We start from the raw sequence: 25,000 nt of genomic DNA on the forward strand, positions 1-25,000 counted from the left end.
AATTTTTTTTTTTTTTTTTTTTTTTTTTTAGCGGTACGCAGGCCTCTCACTGTTGTGGCCTCTCCCGTTGTGGAGCACAGGCTCCGGACGCGCAGGCTCAGTGGCCATGGCTCACGGGCCCAGCCGCTCCACGGCATGTGGGATCTTCCCAGACCGGGGCACGAACCCGTGTCTCCTGCATCAGCAGGCAGACTCTCAACCACTGCGCCACCAGGGAAGCCCCCCTAATATAATTTTTAATCTTTCTAATTTTATTTTGTTTTTATTCTTTGATATTGTACTGCTTGCTTGCTTGCTTGCTTCCTTCCTCCCTTGCTCCCTCCCTTCCTTCCTTCTTAACTGCATCACAAAGCTTGCGGGATCTTGGTTTCCAGGTCAGAGGCTGGGCCCGAGCTCCTGTGCTGGGAGCTCTGAGTCCAAACTGCTGGACTAACAGAGAATCTCAGACCCCAGGAAATATCAACAGGAGTGAGGCCTCCCAGACGTCATCTCAGCACAAGACCAGGCTCTATCTAACTGCTTGCAAACTCCAGTGCTGGCCATTTCAGGCCAAACAAGCAATAAGACAGGAACACAGCAGCACACATCAAAAAAAAAAAAAAAAGAAACGACAAAAAAATATGTTACAGACGAAGGAGCAAGGTAAAAACCTACAAGACCAAATAAATGAAGATGAAATAGGCAACCCACCTGAAAAAGAATTCAGAGTAATGACAGTAAAGATGATCGAAAAATCTCGGAAAGAGAATGGAGAAAATACAAGAAGCATATAACAAGGATCCAGAAGAACTAAAAAGCATACAAATACTGATAAACACCACAATTACTAAACTTAAAAATACTCTGGAAGGAATAAATAACAGAATAACTGAGGCAGAAAAACGGATAAGTCAGCTGGAAGATAAAATGGTGGAAATAACTGCCGGGGAGCAGAATAAAGAAAAAAGAATGAGAAGAATCGAGGACAGTCTCAGAGACCTCTGGGACATATTAAACGAACCAACATTTGAATTGTAGGGGTCCCAGAAGAAGAAGAGAAAAACAAGGGGAATAAGAAAATATTTGAAGAGATTATAGTTGAAAACTTCCCTAATATGGGAGAGGAAATAGTTAATCAAGTCCAGGAAGAGCAGAGAGTCCCATACAGGATAAATCCAAGGAGAAACACGCCAAGACACATATTAATCAAACTATCAAAAATTAAATACAAGGAAAAAATATTAAAAGCAGCAAGGGAAAAGCAACAAATAACATACGAGGGAATCCCCATAAGGTTGACAGCTGCTCTTTCAACAGAAACTCTGCAGGTCAGAAGGGAGTGGCAGGACATACGGAAAGTGATGAAAGGGAAAACCCTACAATCAAGATTACTCTACCCAGCAAGGATCTCATTCAGATTTGACGGAGAAATTAAAATATTTAGAGATAATGAAACGTTAAGAGAATTCAGCACCACCAAACTAGCTTTACAACAAAAGCTAAAGGAACTTCTCTAGGCAGGAGACACAAGAGAAGGAAAATACCTACAAAAACAAAGCAAAACTATTAAGAAAATGGTAATAGGGACATACACATTGATAATTATCTTAAATGTAAATGGATTAAATCCTTCAACCAAAAGACCAGACTCACTGAATGGTTACAAAAACAAGACCCGTACATATGCTGTCTACAGGAGATCCACTTCAGACCTAGGTACACACACAGACTGAATGTGAGGGGATGGAAAAAGATATTCCATGCAAATAGAAATCAAAAGAAAGCTGGAGTAGCAATTCTCATATCAGACAAAATAGACTTTAAAATAAAGACTATTAAAAAGACAAAGAAGGATGCTACATAATGATCAAGGGATCAATCCAAGAAGAAGATATGACACTGTAAATATTTATGCACCCAACATAGGAGTACCTCAATACATAAGGCAAATGCTAACAGCCATAAAAGGGGAAATTGACAGTAACACAATCATAGTAGAGGACTTTAACACCCCATTTTCACCAATGGACAGATCATCCAAAATGAAAATAAATAAGGAAACACAAGCTTTAAATGACACATTAAACAAGATGGACTTAACATTTATAGGACATTCCATCCAAAAACAACGGAATACACTTTCTTCTCAAGTGCTCATGGAACATTCTCCAACATATATCTTGGGTCACAAATCAGGCCCTGGTAAATTTAAGAAAATTGAGATCATATCAAGTATCTTTTCTGACCACAATGCTATGAGACTCGATATCAATTACAGGAAAAATCTGTAAAAATACAAATACATGGAGGCTAAACAATACACTACTAAATAACCAAGAGATCACTGAAGAAATCAAGAGGAAAACAAAAAATACCTAGAAACAAATGACAATAAAGACACGACGACCCAAAACCTATGGGATGCAGAAAAAGCAGTTCTAAGAAGGAAGTTTATAGCAATACAATCCTACCTCAAGAAACAAGAAACACCTCAAAGAAAAAACCTAACCTTACACCTAAAGCAATTAGAGAAAAAAGAAGAAAAAGACCCCAAAGCTAGCAGAAGGAAAGAAATCATAAAGATCAGATCAGAAATAAATGAAAAAGAAATGAAGAAAACTATAGCAAAGATCAATAAAACTAAAAGCTGGTTTTTGAGAAGATAAACAAAATAGATAAACCGTTAGCCAGACTCATCAAGAAAAAAAGGGAGAAGACTCAAATCAACAGAATTAGAAATGAAAAAGGAGAAGTAACAATTGACACTGCAGGAATACAAAGGATCATAAGAGATTACTACAAGCAACCATATGCCAGTAAAATGGACAACCTGGAAGAAGTGGACCAATTCTTAGAAAACTACAACCTTCTGAGACTGAACCAGGAAGAAATAGAAAATATAAACAGACCAATCACAAGCACTGAAACTGAAACTGTGATTAAAAATCTTCCAACCAACAAAAGCCCAGGGCCAGATGGCTTCACAGGCAAATTCTATTAAACATTTAGAGAAAAGCTAACACCTATCCTTCTCAAACTCTTCGAAAATATAGCAGAGGGAGGAACACTCCCAAACTCATTCTACGAGGCACCCATCACTCTGATACCAAAACCAGACAAAGATGTCACCAAAAAAAGAAAACTACAGGCCAGTATCTCTTATGAATACAGATGCAAAAATCCACAACTAAATACCAGCAAACAGAATCCAACAGCATATTAAAAGGATCATACACCATGAACAAGTAGGGTTTATCGCAGAGGTGCAAGGATTCTTCAATATACGCAAATCAATGTGATACACCATATTAACAAATTGAAGGATTAGAAACAATACGATAATCTCAATATATGCAGAAAAAGCTTCTGACAAAATTCAATACCCATTTATGACAAAAACTCTGAGAAAGTAGGCATAGAGGGAACCTACCTCAACATAATAAAGGCCATATATGACAAACCCACAGCCACGTTGTTCTCAATGGTTAAAAACTGAAACCATTTCCACTAAGGTCAGGAACAAGACAAGGTTGCCCACTCTCACTGCCATTATTCAACATAGTCTGGAAGTTTTAGCCACAGCAATCAGAGATCAAAAAGAAATAAAAGGAATCCAAATTAGAAAAGAAGTAAAACTGTCACTGTTTACAGATGACATGACACTATACATAGAGATTCCTAAAGATGCTACCAGAAAACTATTAGAGCTCATCAATGAATTTGGTAAAGTAGCAGGATACAAATTAATGCACAGAAATCTCCTGCATTCCTACACACTAATGACGAAAAATCTGAAAGAGAAATTAAGGAAACACTCTCATTTACCAATTCAACAAAAAGAATAAAATACCTAGGAATAAACCTACCTAAGGAGACAAAAGACCTGTATGCAGAAAACTATAAGACACTGATGAAAGAAATTAAAGATGATACAAAGAGATGGAGAGATATACCATGTTCTTGGATTGGAAGAATCAACATTGTGAAAATGACTATACCACCTGAAGCAATCTACAGATTCAGTGCAATCCCTATCAAACTACCACAGGCATTTTTCACAGAGCTAGAACAAAAAAATTCACAACTGGTTTGGAAACACAACAGACATCGAATAGCCAAAGCAATCTTGAGAAAGAGAAACGGAGCTGGAGGAATCAGGTTCCCAGACTTCAGACTATAGTACAAAGATACAGTAATCAAGACAGTGTGGTACTGTCACAAAAACAGAAATATAGATCAATGGAACCGAATAGAAAGCCCAGAGATAAACCCACGTATACATGGTCACCTTATCTTTGATAAAGGAGGCAAGAAAATACAATGGAGAAAAGACAGCCTCTTCAATAAGTGGTGCTGGGAAAACTGGACAGCTACATGTAAAAGAATGAAATTAGAACACTCCGTAACACCATACACAAAAATAAACTCAAAATGGATTCAAGACCTAAATGTAAGGCCAGACACTATAAAACTCTTAGAGGAAAACATAGGAAGAACACTCTATGACATAAATCACAGCAAGATTCTTTTTGACCCACCTCATGGAGAAATGAAAATAAAGCCAAAAATAAACAAACAGGACCTAATGAAATTTAAAAGCTTTTGCAGAGCAAAGGAAACATTAAAATGAAAAGAAAACCCTCAGAATAAGAGGAAATATTTGCAAATGAAGCAACTGACAAAGGATTAATCTCCAAAATATACAAGGAGCTCATGCAGCTCAATATCAAAAAAATAAACAACCTAAGCCAAAAATGGGCAGAAGACCTAAATAGACATTTCTTCAAAGAAGATATACAGATTGCCAACAAACACATGAAAAGATGCTCAACATCACTAATCATTAGAGAAATGCAAATCAAAACTACAATGAGGTATCACCTCACTCTGGTCAGAATGGCCATCATCAAAAAATCTAGAAACAATAAATGCTGGAGAGGGTGTGGAGAAAAGGGAACACTCTTGCACTGCTGGTGGGAATGTGAATTGGTACAGCCGCTATGGAGAACAGTATGGAGGTTCCTTAAAAAACTAAAAATAGAACTACCATATGACCCAGCAATCCCACTACTGGGCATATACCCTGAGAAAACTATAATTCAAAAAGAGCCATGTACCACAGCGTTCACTGCAGCATTATTTACAATAGCCAGGACATGGAAGCAACCTAAGTGTCTATCGACAGATGAATGGATAAAGAAGATGTGGCACATATATACAATGGAATATTACTCAGCCATAAAAAGAAACGAAATTGAGTTATTTGTAGTGAGGTGGATGGACCTAGAGTCTGTCATACAGAGTGAAGTCAGAAAGAGAAAAACAAATACCATATGCTAACACACATATATGGAATCTGAAAAAAAAAAAGGTTGTGATGAACCTAGGGTTAGGACAGGAATAAGGACACAGATGTAGAGAATGGACTTGAGGACACGGGGAGGGGGAAGGGTAAGCTGCGATGAAGTGAGAGAGTGGTATGGAGTTGTATACACTACCAAATGTAAAATAGATAGCTAGTGGGAAGCAGCTGCATAGCACAGGGAGATCAGCTCAGTGCTTTTCGACCACCTAGATGGGTGGGATAAGGAAGGTGGGAGGAAGATGCAAGAGGGAGCGGATATGGGGATATACATATGCATATAGCTGATTCACTTTGTTATACAGCAGAAACTAACACAACACTGTGAAGCAATTATAGTCCAATAAAGATGTTAGAAAAATATGTAAGGGTGTCTTACCCTCAAGGAGAGTATGTGGGTCGCAAATTCTACACCCAATATATCTAACCATTGTAATCCTCTAAGTACGGTCTTTGAATAAACTGTTGCATGTGGGAAATACTATTCTGATTACAGCAATTGCCTGCAATCCAAGAAAGATTCATTTATCCTTTCACTCATGTATATATATTTCACATACACACAGAGAAATCTTAGAGAATCAGTTGTAGGAAATGTTCATTATTGGCAATGTAGTATAGTGGGAAAAACAGAGGCTTTGCAGTCAGACAGACTTGGGCTCAAACCTTGGTTTAGTTACTCTTATTAGATATGTAACTATGAGTAAGTCTATTTACATTTCTGAGTCTCATTTAAGGATCTGTAAAGTCAGGGTAATACATAAGACAATTATGAGGATTACACGAACAAACAAATGATGGCAACTACTTCTAACTATACAAATGGATGCACAAGGGGGGAAGGAGTTGGGGTCAGAGGGTCTTAAATTGCCCCCTTTTCCCAAGAAGGGGGTGGAAGTTGTGAACATGACCAAAGTGATTCATGATCAAAGCCAAATAGAAGCATGGTGAATCCAATTGTATTTTAGACAGTTACTGTCAAATATTTTCTTAGACAAGAAATAAGAGGAACCCAATTTGAAGAGCTAAGATGAGCATGGCTTCACAAATGGAAAGAGAGTCAATGACAGGTGCAAGTGGACTGTAAATCAACGATATTACATACAATAACTCTAACTAATATTTACTGAGTGAATACTATTTGCAAAATCCAGTACACACGTTGCCAAACACCAGAAACCCAGTTCTTAACTACTCTAGAATCATTCTAATGCAAAGTAAAGAAAACATAAAACAGGAAGACAGCACCAGTAACAGAGAGATAGCACCAGTAAAGAACAAGTAGAATATGGTAATAAAATAGACCCCAGCTGGATAGCAGGGATAAATATTTAAGCTTTCCTGGGAAGCAAGAGGCCACTCATTTTAGGGAAAAGAAGGGAATGAAAGCTATAGTTGCTAAAACCCAAAATGGGCATGTGATTCTCCAGGGTCTTTTATTTTTGGGGAAGAGCAGTAGAAAACAAATTCTAAATCCTCAAATTCCACTGACCTGGTCACTGTGGACTTGACATGTTAGTTTCAATGAAGGGGGATGGCACGGGGCAGAGAACAGGTGAAGCAGCCTAGACATAATGCTCACTGAGTCCAGATGAGAAAAGTTCAAACTGGATAGCACCAAATGCCTTAATAAACCAGTCCTACTCTGTTCTAGTTTCTCTATTTCAGGTTATATAGCTGCTCATATTGTTCTAGTTTTATACTGACTAAAACAAGAACTGAAAAAAAAATGGTTCTTATCCTAATCTAAACTGCTTGCTTTTGTTGATTCTACGCTTACTCCAGAAAAGAGATGTAGACCAATGGTTCTAGAAATGTGGTCAGCAAACATCTGGGGTTTCCAGAGACCCTTTCAGGGGGTCTGCATAATAATAATAAGACATTATTTGTCTTTTTCACTGTGTTGGCATTTGCATTAACAGCTGAAAACAATGGAGAATAAAACTGTTGTGAATTAGCACAGATCACTGTAGCGGTTCTAAACTCTAGTAGTCATTGTATTATTCACTACCATATACTCAGGGGAAAAGAAAGAAAGTTTGCTTAAAGATGTTGATGAAGCAGAAAAACTACTTTTATTAAATCTCAACCCCTGAGCATATGTCTGTTTAATATTCTGAGTGATGAATAGAAGGAACGCATAAAGCACCTGCAAACCAAATTATGTTATGATGGTTGTCTGGAGAAAAACTAGTTGTACAATTAATTGAGTTGTGAGCTAAAGCAGCCACTTTTTTAATGGAACACCATCTTTACTTGTAAGACTGAGAAACAAACTATGATTCAGATTTGGGCATTTGGAAGCCATTTTCTTGAAAATGAACAAAGCCTGACAGTTTAAGGAAAACAACTGACAATATTTGTCGCTAATGATAAAAATTGAGCTTTCTTGATAAAATTAAAATTTTGGGCAACTTGTACACTCCTTGATAAGCTTGATAGTTTTTCAATTCTTAAAAGCTTTGTGGATGAGATTGGTAGGAACAGTAATAGATAGGAATTTTTGATACTACATAATAAAATATGTCAACATTTGGAAGATCTGTATAGCTCAGTGAAACAATATTTTCCAAATGACCAATACAAGATGTTATAAAGTCATTCATGGGTAAAAGATCCATTCAAAGTACAACAAAGACCAATGGATTTCCATAAAACAGAGTATGCAATTCTCACTGATGTGTTTTAGATTCACACAGCAACTAATCCTTAAGAAACGATTACCTTTTGTTGAATGTTGGTATAGCATCAAAGAAGAATATATATAATTATCTGAAAAACCTTTTAGGGGCTTCCCTTGGTGGCGCAGTGGTTGAGAGTCCACCTGCCGATGCAGGGGACACGGGTTCGTGCCCCGGTCCGGGAAGATCCCACATGCCGCGGAGCAGCTGGGCCCGTGAGCGGACTTTTTTTTTTTTTTGCGGTATGCGGGCCTCTGACTGTTGTGGCCTCTCCCGTTGTGGAGCACAGGCTCCGGACGCGCAGGCTCAGCGGCCATGGCTCACGGGCCCAGCCGCTCCGCGGCATGTGGGACCTTCCCGGACCAGGGCACAAACCCGTGTCCCCTGCATCGGCAGGCGGACTCTCAACCACTGCGCCACCAGGGAAGCCCAACACTCCTTCTTTATACAAATGCATATTTGTGTGAAGCCAAATTTTCTTCATAAATGTCAATAAAGACAATATATCACAAGATGAATGTAGGAATTCAGCTGTCTTTTATTAAGCCAAACATTAAAGAGACTTTTTAAAAATGTCACACATCTCACTATGTGTTTTTTGTTTTGGAAAATATACTTATTTCTCATAAAAATATGTTATTTATGTCATCATATAATAGGTTTATTAGTTATTTTAAAATAAATATTTAAAAATTTCTCAGGTTTAATTCTTTTTATGGAAAATATCAGTAGATGTAACCCATATAACAAAAACCCTTTAGTGACCTTAATAATGTTTAAGCATTTGAAAAAGGGTCCTGAGACCAAAAGGTTTGAGAAGCACTGAATGTAAACTAATTGGGAGAGATGTCATCTGGCCGTAATTCTCTCCATATTTCCTAAGGGAAATGGAATAAGGAGGGAGAAGAAAGGAAAGGGGATATACTGAATAGTAGGTATCCCACTGGCTGTTTTCATACACATTAATTTACCTCATTCATTCCATACAACAGCCTAATAGCTATGAATATCCCTCTTTTACAGATGAAGAAACTGAAACTCAGAGAGGAGAGGTGACTTGCCTAAAGTCACAGCTTGTAAGCGAGAGAATTAAGGTTACACAGCATGCACCTTTTTGATCCTAAAGTTCTTATTCTTTCCACTACCTTATATTTATGGCAGAATCCCCCCACTAAAATTTGTCAGTGGCCAATCTAAACCCCTAAATGCAGAGCTTTGGTCTTTTCTGTAATTTCTGTTATAAATCTAAATATCTAACTATTTTACTTATTTCTAATTCTTCATTTTGACTTGTTTTTAACCACATCCAAAGAATGCTTGGTAGACTTAAAAATGGCTGTTAGTTGAATTTAGAGAACAATACACTAATTTTCTGAGTGTTAGAGTTGTTTAGACATAATATACATAGTCTCACAGTTCTTTCAACCTCACGCTAGTCAATATAAAAGGGTAGATTTATATAGTGAAGGGTCTGTCTCTTTTGCTTTGTAGGTTCATGTTAGCAAGCATTTATTCAAATATGCATTCATCAAATATTTATTAAAAAATCTACTGTGTTTACTAGGCTTTGGTAACATGAAACATGAAAATACAAAGATTAATTTCTGATGATTTGAAATAGAATTATGGCCCTTTCAAAGCTTTACAATTTTATGGAAACCTTCTCTGTAATTAGGTTTGATCAGAGCTTCTCTTTTAAATGAAAACCTTAAAATGAAGAAACTAACGTATGCTTTAGTGAACACTTAATGATTATATTTTAATATTACTGTATTGAGTTCTTAGAAAATGCAAGTACTAATAACAATGATCTGCTGCAGGAAGGATGCATTCCAGCTTGCTTTCTACCATGTTAAAGGCACACTGGATGTTTGGAGGAAAGGTGAAAATTCATTTCAGGGGGAAATACACTAGGAAGTCTGAACTTAGCCACAGATCTAAGCCACATTTTCCAGTTGAACTACATCAATTAGCAAAGCTGATGTTTTGATCTCCTTCTGTCTGATTCCTATGCTATAGTGTTCACTGGGTTTCAAACCCAGGAGGGTAAGACAGGGGTATTATTTTGGTACAAGGTACCAAAAGTTGCAAGGGGATTTTGAAATCGGATTCTTTCTCAATTGATTCTGAACTTGAGAGAAGACAGGATGGTATTTATTGGCCCAGAATTCCCAAGACTTCTATGTGTCAGATACTATGTTCACTTTATATATATTATTATCATTCCATTTTTCAGACAAAAAAACTGAGGCATAAGGAAGTTAACTTGTTTGAGGTGACGCTATATTAAGTGGAAGAGCTGAGATTCAAGCTCAGGTCTATCTGACTTTGCACTTCTAATCTCATCTCCACACTATCTCTCTGCAAAGGATATGATTCTAAATGTTATACAGGCACTAAAAATAGGAAATAAAAAGAGTTATTATCACAATCTGCCTTCAATGACTACAGGTTTTAAGTTTATTTGGAAAAATGTAGATGTCTTAGAATATAGAAAATGTTTAAAATAATACATTCTTATATTGATTGTTCAGTTACTAGCTAAGTCTATTCATTTTTTCTTTCTAGTTATATTTTAAAAGATTTTGGGCTAAGGAAAAAAAAGGAAGAAAGAAAAAATATAGTGTGATTGGTGTCTTCAGTTTCTGAGGAAAACAAAATTCAATATGAACAGCAGCAGCCCCTGGTGGTCTAAGGGGAAAAACATAGTGTATCTATTATTATGGGGGTTGAAATATGTTTTTAAAAAGAATATATGTACATATTTAGCCATTTGACTCAGTTCTCAATCCAACACATTAAAAAACAGATGCTTTAAAAAATGATCTGTTGGCAAGATGCTTGTTAAAATTTTATCAGTTGAAATATTAAAATTCATTATGAATTAATTAACACATTATATAAAAATAAAATGTTTTTGTTTCATCGTTTTACAAAGTACTATACCAGTGGTGATTAACACTGGGAATTTTGTGTGTCTTGATGTGTGTTGCTCAAAAAGAAACTAAATTTATAGGATTACCACTAAATTGATGACATTTTCTGTCTGCACTCTTGAATTCAGTTGGCAGATGTTTCCAAGAACAAAAAGTTCCATCTTATTACAAAACATATTAAGCAGGTTTTCCTGCCAGGCATGTCTGACATGATGTTTATTGCCTAGACCAAATCAATCCCCTTAATAAGCCATAATATATGCCAGAAAGTACATTATTTCATAGTTAAGGAAAGTTGCCACATGAAAGACAAAGTATTTTGATCTCTCAAGCTCTGCTCCTAATGCATCAGAAATGTGCTACATAATCCAATAGTTAGTCACATCTATTTAGACTCATTTAGTAAGTAAAATAAAACTATACTTTGCTAATCTTAAAGTTTTAGGCCTGGATTCTACTTTATTTCTGCTGGTGTATACTAGGTATTTGCAAAAATTTCACAGGAGATTTTGGCTATTTACTGGATGCCAGAGAAAGAAAAGTCAAATACTTGAATATTCTAGGAAAATAAAATGGTTTCAGAGATTAAACAATCATTGAGTGAAATATAAGTGAGTTGAATTTGGTTGCTAAATCACTAGATAGAAATGACTTCCAGTGGCATCTGCATGGAAAAGAAGAGGTACAGAGGAGAAGAAAGGATATTTATTAGCCTTCAGCAATATTTTGGACATAGTCCAAGTCAGAGCACCAAAAACAGATTTTTTTTAAAAGAAAGCTTCAGTTTATCAGAGCTAGCTGTTTCTGAACAATTGCAAAAATTCACATGAATGCTGAAAAAAATCAGTCAGAAAACTAGACACCAAATATCTTGCGTGTTAAGGAATAAGTTTTTTGATGGATGTCAACAAGCAATCAATCCATAAATATTTGAGTATCTTCAATGTGTAATGCCAGGCTCTGCCAAGATTCCTATTCTCTAAATGTCTCCTCCATATTTGGAATTTTCCTTCTGTGGCCATATGATCTCCCTTCCCCCTCCACTTCTAGTAGTTTTATTTTTTTTAACGTTCTAAGTCTAATCCCTCTACTTTACTTCCTATCACTACAGCCCACAACTAAGTTTCTTAGGGAAGATATATTCAAGCAATTCTAACACAATATTACATAGATCAGCATCAAATCACTTTTGCCCATATTCCACCTACATACTATAAAGTTCTTTTACTGATCTTCTTCCTTAGTCTGAATATTTGTCCTCTTATGCTGCAGTTTGATACCAGAATAACCCTCATTCCTATGCTGCAAGTCACATTATCTAGGTATCTCTAGACTAAGGCCTAGTCTTTTTGCTTTGGTCTCCTTCCAGGGGATTGGATCCTAGTGAGTAGATGTAGCATCAGTTCCTGACTTTCGTGCAGTAAGCACTGTACTACTGTAAAAACTGGCTCCTATCTGCTTATTCATGAGGATTGATATGCAATTCCAAAATCTATAAAGCATGCTCAAAGGATTGTAGGGCTATAGTGGAAAGGCATGAAAGATAAATTGATAATAATATTATGAGACAGAAGAGATAGCTCAAGATAGAACATGATAAATTCCATACAAGTTAACTAATCATGACAACTCCCAACAGTGTTAGTAAGGAGAGGTCACTGAATATGATGGGTGTGGATGAGTGGGATTTCAGCTGGGCACTACAACATGGATAGAATCTGAATTAAGGGAAAGAACAGAAAAGCAAAGTTACAGATCCCATAAAGCACAAAGTGTATACAGGGTAGAGCAAGTACAATAGCCTGGCTGTACTCTTATGAGCAAGTGTGTAAAACAGAAATAGCAATAGGTTGGCATAAATATTTCCATTTTCATCCATAATTTTAGCATCATGATGACACAGCTAAAAAAGAAACTAGGGTATCTCACTTTTATATATTCAGATGAAAATGTATAGGTCAATCAAGGTATCAAATAAATCATGACAAACCGATTTTTTTTTTTTTTTTTTTTTTTTGGTGCGCCGGGCGCTCCTCTCTTTTTTGTGGCCTCTCCCGTTGCGGAGCACAGGCTCCGGACGCGCAGGCTCAGCGGTCATGGCTCACGGGCCCAGCCGCTCCGCGGCATGTGGGATCTTCCCGGACTGGAGCACGAACCCGTGTCCCCTGCATCGGCAGGCGGACTCTCAACCACTGCGCCACCAGGGAAGCCCCAAACCGATTTTTTATCATTAATTTTCAGAATGTCTTCTCAGTTACTGGATTGGGTAGGGGATCAACAATGTAATTTTTCTTCGTTTTGGTTTCTTTGAATGTTTCCTCACAGAAGATCAAGTAGTATACTTTAATAATGCAAGACATATTAGAAAAAGCAGTAGTAGTTTGGGATTTTAATCCTGACTCTACCATCTTATTTATCAAATAAAAAATTATTATGAAGGCTCTGTTCTACAAATATTTATTATTATGTTTCTGTTCTAGGCTCTGGGTTACAGCAATGAAAAAAAACAGACTAAGTCCCTGACCCATGGACCTTACGTTAAGAGCTATGTGACCTCAGGAAATTTACTAAGTATTGACTCTTAGTCTCCTCATCTGTAAAATGTGATCAGTATTATTGATCATATTAAATTTTTTAACACATTTTTGACTGGAGATGTATTGCGGCCACAGGCATTAGTTTTTGCAAAAATCCCCTGGTCAATGTGTTAACATTATTATTTATATATTATAAACATACTATAAATAAATTGTTTACTGACATTTACTAGTGTCCATTAAATAACTGGTCAAAAATCTATATAATCATCAAACGTAGTTTACTGTATCATATCATGCTTTTATTATAATTGGTTTAATTTTCATATTTCAGATACATATTTTATTTTCAACCAGTTAGAACAATGTGGTAAAGAGGAAAGAGAGCAAGAATCTACAGTAATCAGAAGCACTAGTTTTAACACTTAGTTCCATCATTTAGCAGTTATGTGATCCTAGACAAAAATGTACCATCTATGCATCAGTTTCTTTAACTATAAAATAAGGGTGAAATTATTTGATTTACCTGGCTCATGGGGTTGTTGCAAAGAATAGATGATTGATTTCAAAATGTAAATGGTTAAGAAGTATATAAATAAAAGTTAATTCATCCTCATCACATACATGCTCTGTGTCTGAAAATTACAAATACATATTTGGAGACATGTAGAGGAAAGGAGAGTACTAGAAGTCACTTCTTGAGTGGATCAAAATTACCTAAGGATTAAGGCACCTGACACAAGATGAACCATTATTCTCTTTCCCACTACAGGATCATCATGCCTTACTATCTAGAAGTATGTTTGAAGAGTGTCAGCTTAGCTCTGCTATTTTGCACAATTCTGGAAGATTTTAAGAGAAAGGGTGTTTATTAAGAAAAATAACATTCATAACTAAGATTATCAGGTATAAAGCTGTGTTATCTACATAAGTCTATTTTTTTCTCTTAGTGCTTTCAATGAAAACCTAGACGAGTGAAATGGGACAAGAAAGAAAGAGGCAAAAAGACATGATAAGAAGTAAAAATAGCAGGAGTGTAGAAGAGATAAAACAAAGAAAAAAAGACAAAGGGAAAGGTAGATCTTAATGAAGCGACATAAAAATATTTTTTCCCTTGGTACAAGAAAAAAATAGATGCAGAAATAAACAAAACAGACGTGAAAAAAGAATAAAGAAAATGCACACATACAAGAGAACAAAAGAGAAAAATTAAAGCAATAGTGACATGATAAAGAGAAAATAGAAAAGAAATAAAATTTAAAAGACAGATGTCAGAAATAGATGATTAATCTGTACATATCACAGGCAAATAAAAGAAACTGTTTAAGAAGTAAAAAACTTAATACGCAAAATCACTTTTTGTTTGCATTTTACATAGAAAACTGAATATTGCGAGTGATTTGTATATTTCAAAAACTTACACAATTCATTTTTGGAATCCAGATATAAGGGGGAATTTTTTTTTTAATTCTATCTTAAGATGGTGGTTGACAGACTGGATCATATTAATTAGGAAGCTCAGGACAGCCAATAGAGAAGAAGGTGACATCAGGACCCTGATGCAGTCATGGCGAAGAAAGGCAGTAATATAACTACATGAACAAGCTACTTATGAATTCCAAATCTAATCTTTGTTTTTGTTTCTCAAACAATATATTAAATAGTGAGATGCTTTTCAGAAATTTAAATATTGTAATCTGCCTAACTTTTGCTTGATTCATTGTATGACACGCTTTAGGTAGTCTTGATCTGGATATATTTTGGGGGGTCCTGAGAATTGATATGCTGCTTAACTGTCCTTACTCAACAGACTGACCTATGATCAAATGTGTTGAATGTTTGGAGTACAATTCCCAAAAGTATAGCGATTATGCCATGAACTAGAAGTAAAATAAAGAAAATAACTTATAAAGCTACATATTTTGCCTCAAAGGTGGTATGAAATATTTTATTAATGAATTTTAAAGTAAATGTAAAAATAGCTCAAGTTGAATAATCTGAAACTTTATTACTATCTCACAGTATAATTTATAAAATGTTAAATTGTCTATATTTAAATGTTCTGAATTGCTCACTTTTGAAGAACATATCAATTTACTATTTTACTTACCCAATAGCATTTTGGACATACTGTACTATTAAATTATATTTCTAGCACCCATAATAAGGGCTTTGAAAATTGCATGAATCTGTCACATATATATAATGCACAGTGGTATATCAAGCAGAATGTGTCAAAGGGCAAATAAAATTGTTTGTGCCCCCTATAGAATTAGAATTCCTTGGGCAGCACTGCTATAACGATCCCATGCGGCTAGCATTATAAAGTGCAAAGGTTCATTGGATAAGAAAAGAGCAAAGGACAGAGTTCCCTCATTACACTATTCCTAAACTATTCTAGCTTAAATATTTATTAAGATATTAATTACTCTTCCTCCCTCCATCAGCCTTCAGAAGTTAGGCTGAGAAACTGTGGATGGATGGTGGCTCATAGGAAAACAATGCATTAAAACTATAACCACCCAAGACGAAGACTGATGTTTGTACAGTGCATTATTAATTGATTTTGAGACTTAAATAAAATATCACACTGAAATAAGAATGTGTTTTGTTACTTTGAATAAAAAACAGAAAACATTTCAAATAACACCCTTGGGAAATAAATCTTTAAAAATTAACACTTAAAAAAATAAAGTAATTTAAGAAAATAAATTATAAATAAAGAAAAGGAATGTAAAATTGCTTAGAACAGGTCTGAACATATGGAAGATTTTCAATAAATGTTAGTTGCTGTTGTGGTTTAAAAAAAAAGGAAAAGGAAATAATGAAGGAAAGTAATGATCTTGCTTATTACTTACTCTGATATACAACTGCATCATTTCTTTTTCCCTTTGGGGGTTACGATACTTCTCGTAGAAATCACGTCGCTTCTTTGTTTCTTTAGAGACTTTATCTTTTCTTTCCCGTTTTTCTGCTGGTTCATCTGAACTATCAGAAGATGACTGTACATGTATCTTCGGCTTTTCTACTTCGATATAGTTTTCATTGGGATTCAGTACTATTACTCCATATCCTTCCTGTTTTGAAAGCAAAAAAGGCAGCATAATTTAATATTAGAAATCATTACAATTCATAAAAACGTTCTTAAAATCTCAGTGATTTAATATAGTTACATATTCACTAAAATATTCCTTTATAATATAGTTTTAATTTCTCCAACAGAAAGTGATTTAAAATTATGTATTGTGTGTAGAAATAAGCATAGACTGTCTATAAGATCCAAAAGACATAATTGTAACACATTAAAATAATACAGCTTAAATTAAAAAAGTACTAGATCTCCCAGAACCCCCAAAATGATTCAAATAAATTATCAAATAGCAAGTACACTTTCAAACCACGTTAATATTTATAATACATATTTTGAGAAAATAACCTCTTTGAAATTGAAGTTTACAGTTCCAACCACATTTTGCTGGATTTCTGTTCCTTTACAATTGCACTTTAATGAGTATTTTTTATTTGTTTGAACTTAAAAAAAGAATAAGCAATTAAAGAGGAGTAAACAGCCTACAGATTTACATGTCTTTATTATCAGGAACACAGAATGTCTACCTATGCATATTGGAGTTTTTTCACCTCTCTTCTTTCAGGAAGGCACACAAATCACAAAACAAAATAATGTCTTACTGTAATGTATGGAACCAAGTTTTTAATCCTGAAATTTCTTTTATTTTTCAACTACCATAAAAATTTCTCTTTATTAAGAACTAGTACCAGGAAACAAGTTCCAGAATTTAAAATACAGCTTATTGAGCTATTATACTTTTTTTAAAGTTTTAAAAACATGTTTTCCTGTCTGACTTAATTCTAGCAAGGCAAACCTTTCTATAGTTATAATTAAAGAAACTTTTGGCATTTACATAGAGAAGGATAAACAATTACCACTGACAAGCCACACAAATTTTTGAAGCTATTTATATCTTGTCTTTTCTATTCAATTCTGTACTGTGGGTGCCCCTATTTTGTCTGGTAAAATCTTGTAAGGTCATACTTAAAACATGTGTTATATTATGTTTAAAAAATAAGAGCTCTTAAAAATAAAGCTTAAAAAATTCTCATCCTTACTAAAAAAAAAAAAGTACATACTTTTCCCAAAACTGTAAGTGTAGAATCTTCTACATCAAGTTTAAATTTAATTGTTTTTTGCCAAACCAAACATATGATAATTAAAAAAAAAAACTGAGAGCAGTAATACAAGCCAATATTAAGCATAGACTCGATTGTCCTTATTTTTAAATATGCTACATTGCTACACATTGTTGGCTTTTCTAATAGTTGATTTCACAAACTACATACAAACTTCGTTGGGATTGTTTCAGTTTCCCCCCTAATCAGTTGATATTATTGTCTAAAACCATGATATGGTTTGGAGATTTTCAAGATCACTGAAGTTTTGATTTTAGTGATAGGGCTGTTAATTAAGATACAGTTGTCTTACACATATGAAAACTACATAATAATATATACCAAACTGATAAACAAAATACCACATATTCCTCAATATGTGTTTAAATAAAACCTTTCATACCTTGTTCATGAAAGGCTTATAAAACACTTCACAAATTTTTTAATTTAAATGTTCATTAACAAAACACAAGACAAGATCGTTTTTTTTAAGTTTCTTAGCTGGCAAGTCAAAGTTTTACCAACAAAAGATATTTTATTTGGTTCTGCTTTATTCTAATCTGTATAGCTATTCAAAAGTCTTGTAATTCATTGTGATCACTGTCAGGTAGACATATTGTCACTCGGTGATTTTCTACAGTTGGACACACTTGACTAGTTATTAAAATCACATTTGAAGGAAGTTCCTACCCCTCTTCCTTGTGCCTCTTACAACTTTTCACGCCCTTCTCAAATTTCAGCTATAACTTCTCCTCCCACCAAAAGTAAGTTAAAGAACACTGTTGCACTCTGCTAAACAGGCTGAAATAGAGGCATTCAGTACACTGCCTCTGGTGTAAGGAACATAGTCAAAAAAGGTCACCATAGGCCAAAAAGAAAATTGCCTCCTTACTAGATTCTGTACCGTGAGTAAGTGGTCTCCTGTCATGTTTCTTCCCTGCCTTCTTGGGTGAACTGAACTTTACACACACACACACACACACACACACACACACACACACACACACAAAGCCTTTCATACTTACAAGAGTTAGGGTTAGAAAGACCAAAACAGAATCTTAGAGTTCTTAGAGATGAAAATAGTGATATATTACATTTTAATGATAATATGAAAAATTTCAAACTCAAGGTAACAAAGTGGGACTTTAATAAATTGATAAAACATGAACATCATCTTTGCACAATGAATAAACTCCAAATAAAGGTAAATTCTTTAGACAAAATTTATAGTCACCAAAAATGAGAAAGCTATCACCCTAGTTTATAATTTAATCACTAGAAATAATATTTGCATAATGCCAGATTTATTTGAGCAGAAGTTTTTACTTTAATTTTTGCAAATCATAGATTGAGAAATTATTGTGCCTACTTGATTTTAAATGAACTATGAAATTTGATATGTCCCATCTAAATAAGTATAAAAACCAGAAACACATAAATCATCAAAGTAGTAGTATTTCTCTAAGTTATCGGTTATGTAACTGAAAATTACATGACTCATTTCTCCAATTTTATAAAGACATGATGTCAATTTTTCACCAAGGCATGAACAGATGAAAAATGATTCTATTTTTAAATCATGACTATATAAATCAATTAAATAATTTTTTATCATATAAATTTCAACAATGAATGCTTTTCTTTAAACATTTGATTTATTCAGAAAATATTTTATCATTTAGATATTTCATCTGCAAATTTAATTAATGGAATAACAATCAAAAATATTCAGGAACATTTTTTGTGGAAATGAGAGCTAATTTTAATAAATGTCTCTGTTGCAAATTCAATTACCATTCTGTAAAAAACTTACATTTTTCAAATAAAATTTTCCTGATAATTAATGCAATATTCACAGAGACCATTCATAACCATTTTATGAGCAGGAGAAAGCTGGAGCAAGAAAATAAAGTTAACTATCCCACCTAAAGATATGTAGTAAAACTTCATCTGTTCCTCTTTTTCCCTGCCACGTGTAAACATTGTCCAAAAAATCCTTTTACATAATAAAGCTACAAAGAGTTTTTCCATGTTAACATTAACATATGTAAACTAAGGAGTCAAAGTAAATAGTCAGAGTAAACAAAGCAGACCACAAACCAGCAGTTAAATTTAACTGTTTTAAATAGAATGATATCAATTTATATCTTAAAAAAAGAGAATAAACACCATTTTAAAAATCAATTCTTTCTATCCCAAGTAACTCAATCAGTACACACAGAAATAAGTAAGAAGAGATCCTAGTTTAACCTTTAACAAATGTACCCATAAAGTTTTATAAAACTACTCTATAAAACCAGGTGTCAAATATAATATCATAAAAGAACTGTGCACTGCCACTCCAAAGGAGATCTCCATAATTAATGCTTAGAACATTAAACATTTTATATTGAAGTATTTTTAATTTAATTATTCCTTAAGCATGCTAAATTTCTCCTAAGATGAAAATTTTGGTCATTTCAAATGTACATGGAAAGTTCTGTTATCTTTACCAAGATAAAGTGATCAAACTGATTATCTAACATTCTACAACTAAATAAATAAAACTTCTGGCATCTTTTGTAATGATTCACCCAAATCAATTCCAATATCCAACATTTCAAGAGACAAAACATACATAAAGTTGTTAATTAACTCTTATGTTTGATCACACAGTCTAATAGAAGATCAAGGTGATCAAGAGGACAGATATTGGTAAAAGTAAGCTTTAGCTCTTTAATTTACCTCATCCTATTTTCTACCCTTTTGTAGCTATAACTATAGTTTCATTATTAAACCTGTGTTTATAAGGTATAAACCATGGCATCTTAATCAGAAACTCCCCAAATTTTACTGCTTGACGTAGCATTTTATTCATCACAGTGCTTGCTGTGATTTAAACAGAATACACAGGCCTCTGGGCCTCCTTTACTTTGAAGTCTATAGATGCACTTACTAATAAATAATAGTTCATTTATCATTCAATCAACAAATGATGGCTTAGGTCAGGGGTCTAGAACAGACAGGTGATGCGAAACACAAAGAACCAAAGAGGAAATCTTGCTTAAGAAATTAAATCAGTACAGAAATGTACTTATGGAGAAGATTCTACAAATAGATAAAATTTTAAAATGCCTGGCCAGAAACAGAATGTACTTTTGACCCCAATGAAACCTTGCCAAAACTGAAGATTTATCTAAGTTAATTTGCCTATTAATTACCAATTATAAGGAAATCGGAAAATAGGAGCAAATTCTACATCTTTTCAAATCTCTTGTGGTTGGCTACATAAAAAATCAGCTGAAAGTACTCAGCTCTACATATTAACCTGCCAATACTGCCAAGCCACATGTGACCAAAGAGGTCAGGGGCCAGAGTAGAATCCTTTGACCTACGGAACTATCTGTTTTGGTCTTCAGGCAAGGCTCCGTAAGAGATCATTTTACACAGATTTATCAATCACATTTTTCACGTTCAGCATTCTATCTGCTTGGTTTGAAAGAAGATAGGTGCCCATCCTCAAGGGAAATGAAACCCAAAGTGTCTTATCTATAAACTACATCTACTACTGTCCATTCATCTTTTCTGAAAGATGTATGTTGTGTTTCTTCTCATCTTTTTCTCAAGAAGGGTATGTATATGTCACTGTTGCAACATCCTAGGTGCAACAGTGAGATGAGGTCATGACAACCAATCAGAAGTCACTAGTGAAGCGTTAAAGTAAACATAGCTGTTGGAGCTGCAGCTCTGCTTGAAAAATGCCCCCTCCATTATTTCAGCAATTTTCTCAAGACGTGACCTGGGACTGAAACGCCTGAAATGTCACTTGACTCTGTTTTGTGCTTCTTCCCAACTGCATTTAGGTAACAGCACCCTGCTAATATTTTGTAAAATGTCTGTCATGACCATGCTTTGACTTGTAGTTCCCTAAATTCTAATGTTGTGTTCCACGGTATAAAAATACCATAATGTGAACCAACACAGATTACCCAATAAGTTTCCAACTTCAAATAGCTCATCAAGTTAGTCAGTAAAAGAAAACATGCCACAAAAAGTTTTCGGAGGACCACCTGTTGTCTATTATTTTTACATAGCACTTACTCATAAATCATAACACAGGGTAATTAATCAACCTGTCAAAGAGAAGGTCAAAGGTTATATGGTAGAGTCAGAAGGTCATGCATGGGCTGATAGAGGTCAGGGTCACACTGCATTCCTCATTATCAAGTTGGGATGAGAGACGGCCCAAGCAAACAAAAGTGAAAGCAGATGGAGAAGAGAGTGGATAAAAAAAAAAAAGAAAAGAAAATTTCACAAACAAAAAGAAAAGTGAAAGAAGACTGTCTGCTGCTTTCAAGTAGAGAATAGAAGAGAAAAGAAATACACTGAAATGTGCTCAAAGAAGCTCAAGAACATAAACTACAGTTTCATTAATTAAATAAGTTGAATATAACTTTTCTTGGTCATTGTATTAGTACACACTAAGCAATATTAGAAAATATATGTTTGTCATCTCTATACCTTCCCTAGCTAGTGTACCGGGATAAATTAAGGTAAATGCAAAGAGTTCCAAAGGATAAAGTACAATTACAAAAAAAACTTATTATAAGAGGGTTTTTTTCCCTTTAATATTGTTTCAGCATTATAACACAGATGCAAATAGTTTTAAGCCATAGGATAATTTTTGAGTATGCTACAAAGATATCCACAAACACAAATGCATCATAAAAGTCCTTTTGAATAACAAAACAGTTATAAAATATTCTATTATTACGCTGGCCTGAATTAGATGCAGAATACTGTGCAAAATTAGCTGTCACCCTTTGCTCAAAATCTTTGTTAATCTCATTTTGAATGTTTGCAGCTTTATCAACACATGCATCAATGTCAGCTCCTTGGTTACTGAACCGCTGTAGCTGGAAGAAGATATAATTAAAATGTTTTGGCACAGAAAAGGTGAAATTGTATCTTCCCTTGTTCCCTTAGGAGTCTGTAAAACATGAAGGATATATTGACAAACACACACCCTTGTCTCCGGTTCTGACATCAGGTCAACCAAGTGCTATTTATTTTAAAACATTTACTTTGCACTTACTCACATTATCACCTGCTCTGTTTCTAACTTTTCCTAGGCTTTAGAACGTAATGTTGCTTAAATATCACAAATTTCTTTTCTAATCTTCAATATCTTATTTATCAAAGCATTCCATAAATGTACAATAGCATTATAAAAACATTTACCATTCATTATAAATGGCAGAAATATGATTTAATACTACAGCATTATGAAATATTTTATATTCTTTGCTTCTCATTCTAATAAAAAGACACAAACATACATTAAACTAAAAGAAGTAACAAGTTACAACTGTTGCCCAGTCAGTGACAGATCAAAATGCCTAAGTGGATACAGGGAACCCTATGGACACACCTCCTTTATTACATGTTCCCAAGCCGACTTGAATGGACAAATTTATCTTATGAAATGTATGTTCTGCATGCTAGCTATGCCTTTATGGTTTAAAGAATTAAATGTTCTCTTAACTTATTAGCATTATAAAATTGTGTAAATACTGTAGCTATAGATGGTAGGCACATGGTCTTTCAAAATATCACTCTTACCCAATCATATACAATACAAACATATAGTTTTTAAGTTACTCTTAAAACCTGCTTACGAACTGTGGTACATAAATCATTTTATCTTAAAATATGTCACCTTTCTCTTCTATTCCCTCAATTAAAATAGCATGTGTAAAATATTTTTGTTGTTTTTTCAAGAATATATCAGTGCTTTGTGCTTGTGTTTGTGTTTCCGAAGTCCACTTGCAAGCATGAGGACATAATGAAAGATCCCAAGTATTCACTGAGTCAATCGTTCTTTAAACACTGATTTTACACAAGTATTTAATAAGCAGCTACTATCTACCAAGCACTATGCTAGGTACAGTGCTATACTTATGGTCACCTTTCATTTTAAGATATTTCCACTCAGTAGAAAATTCCAAATCATAATTAAGTACAAATTCCTAAAATTTCTACATGAAGCCATGTTATTCTTCAATAGGAAGAGGAATATGAAAAGCAAAAAAAAAAGAAAAAAGCATTATAAAATATTTCTAAAGCCAATCTAGCTAGACTTTCAAGGATAGTAATCATAAATAGTAAGCTGTGTTTGTGGTTTGTGTTACGAGTATTATTTAAACTTACTCCATCACAAGGAAAGTGTACCTCTTAGGAATGTGTGTGTGTGTGTGTGTGTTTGTGTGTACATGCACATTGTATATACATCCAGATATTTTAACAAATAAAACCATTTCATAATCGAAGGGAAAATCTTTTAAACACATCTACCTCCTAACAAACAGGTGCAACTGAGTACAGCTATGAATTCCCCTTCCCACAGTGACCTATGTCAGAAGATCTTCTCATACTTCTGCTAAATAATTTAATTACTTATGAGTTATGGTTTCTTTGTAACCTTTTAAATGACTAACTCATTAAAATGCAAAAATATGCAAAACATGATGTCACCAGGTCAAACAGCTGTGTTGGTAAAATTATGGCTGTGAATGTCCCCAAGAACATGAAAATATTAATAATTTATATTGCTCATTAGATGGCAAAAACTCTTTAAACAGATTTAGAGACAGATTAATTTTGTAATCACAAAATGCTACTCTACCTCATGGTAACAAATCTTTCTACCATCTGTGACCCTTTGGTATATATAAAACATATAAAAATTCATAATGGCTTAAAGTTTTTGCATTATAATATGCATATTCAGGAAAAAGTGTCACAAGAACCTGAAATATGGAGGTAAAGGACTTTGTTTTGGAAAAAAACTCCACAACTACTTGCCAACATTAATCACAACTTAATTTTCCTTCAAAGAGGCAGGACACAATAATAGCAAATAAGTTATAGTATGAGACAGTCAACAAGTCATACCCCTGCAAACCAACAGGATGCGATAACTGCCTTACTCTGCGTAAAAATAAATGTCACATTATGACTTCAAACCTTGGGCATAAACTTCTCATAGAATGACAAGAAGTGATGAAATTATGTAAACAAAATACTATCATTTTCAAAGTTTCAAACGTCTCATGCCTGTGTTTCAGAGTATCAGGATGGTGCTGAAAGCAGAGGGTAGGAAAAAGATTTCCCCAACTATCAGTTGTTTTTAGACACAAAATGTTTTTAGTTTAAAAACATATGCCTTAATTGTCAAATCTGTGCTTTTTAGTCAGGAAACTAGCTTCCTAACGATCATGTTTTTCTGTCTCTTAGCAATTTAAGCATCAAATTCATTATTTACTACTGTAAATTATA

The 25,000-nt window shown here is 34.3% G+C and overlaps 1 protein-coding gene across 5 annotated transcripts in view; it reads right to left on the reverse strand.

The window, feature by feature from the left end:
* FAM172A (family with sequence similarity 172 member A) overlaps window positions 1-25,000 on the reverse strand; it is a 426,299-nt gene that overhangs the window by 237,372 nt on the left and 163,927 nt on the right. For all 5 annotated transcript variants that reach the window (XM_029218731.1, XM_029218732.1, XM_029218729.1 and 2 more), the window contains one exon: window positions 16,354-16,572. In XM_029218731.1, coding sequence (XP_029074564.1) covers window positions 16,354-16,572 — 219 coding nt within the window. The remainder of the gene's footprint in view (window positions 1-16,353; window positions 16,573-25,000) is intronic.

The sequence above is a fragment of the Monodon monoceros genome, unplaced genomic scaffold (genome assembly GCF_005190385.1).
Source record: "Monodon monoceros isolate NGI ecotype Baffin Bay Population unplaced genomic scaffold, NGI_Narwhal_1 Super_Scaffold_12, whole genome shotgun sequence".
In the NCBI taxonomy this organism is placed as follows: domain Eukaryota; kingdom Metazoa; phylum Chordata; class Mammalia; order Artiodactyla; family Monodontidae; genus Monodon; species Monodon monoceros.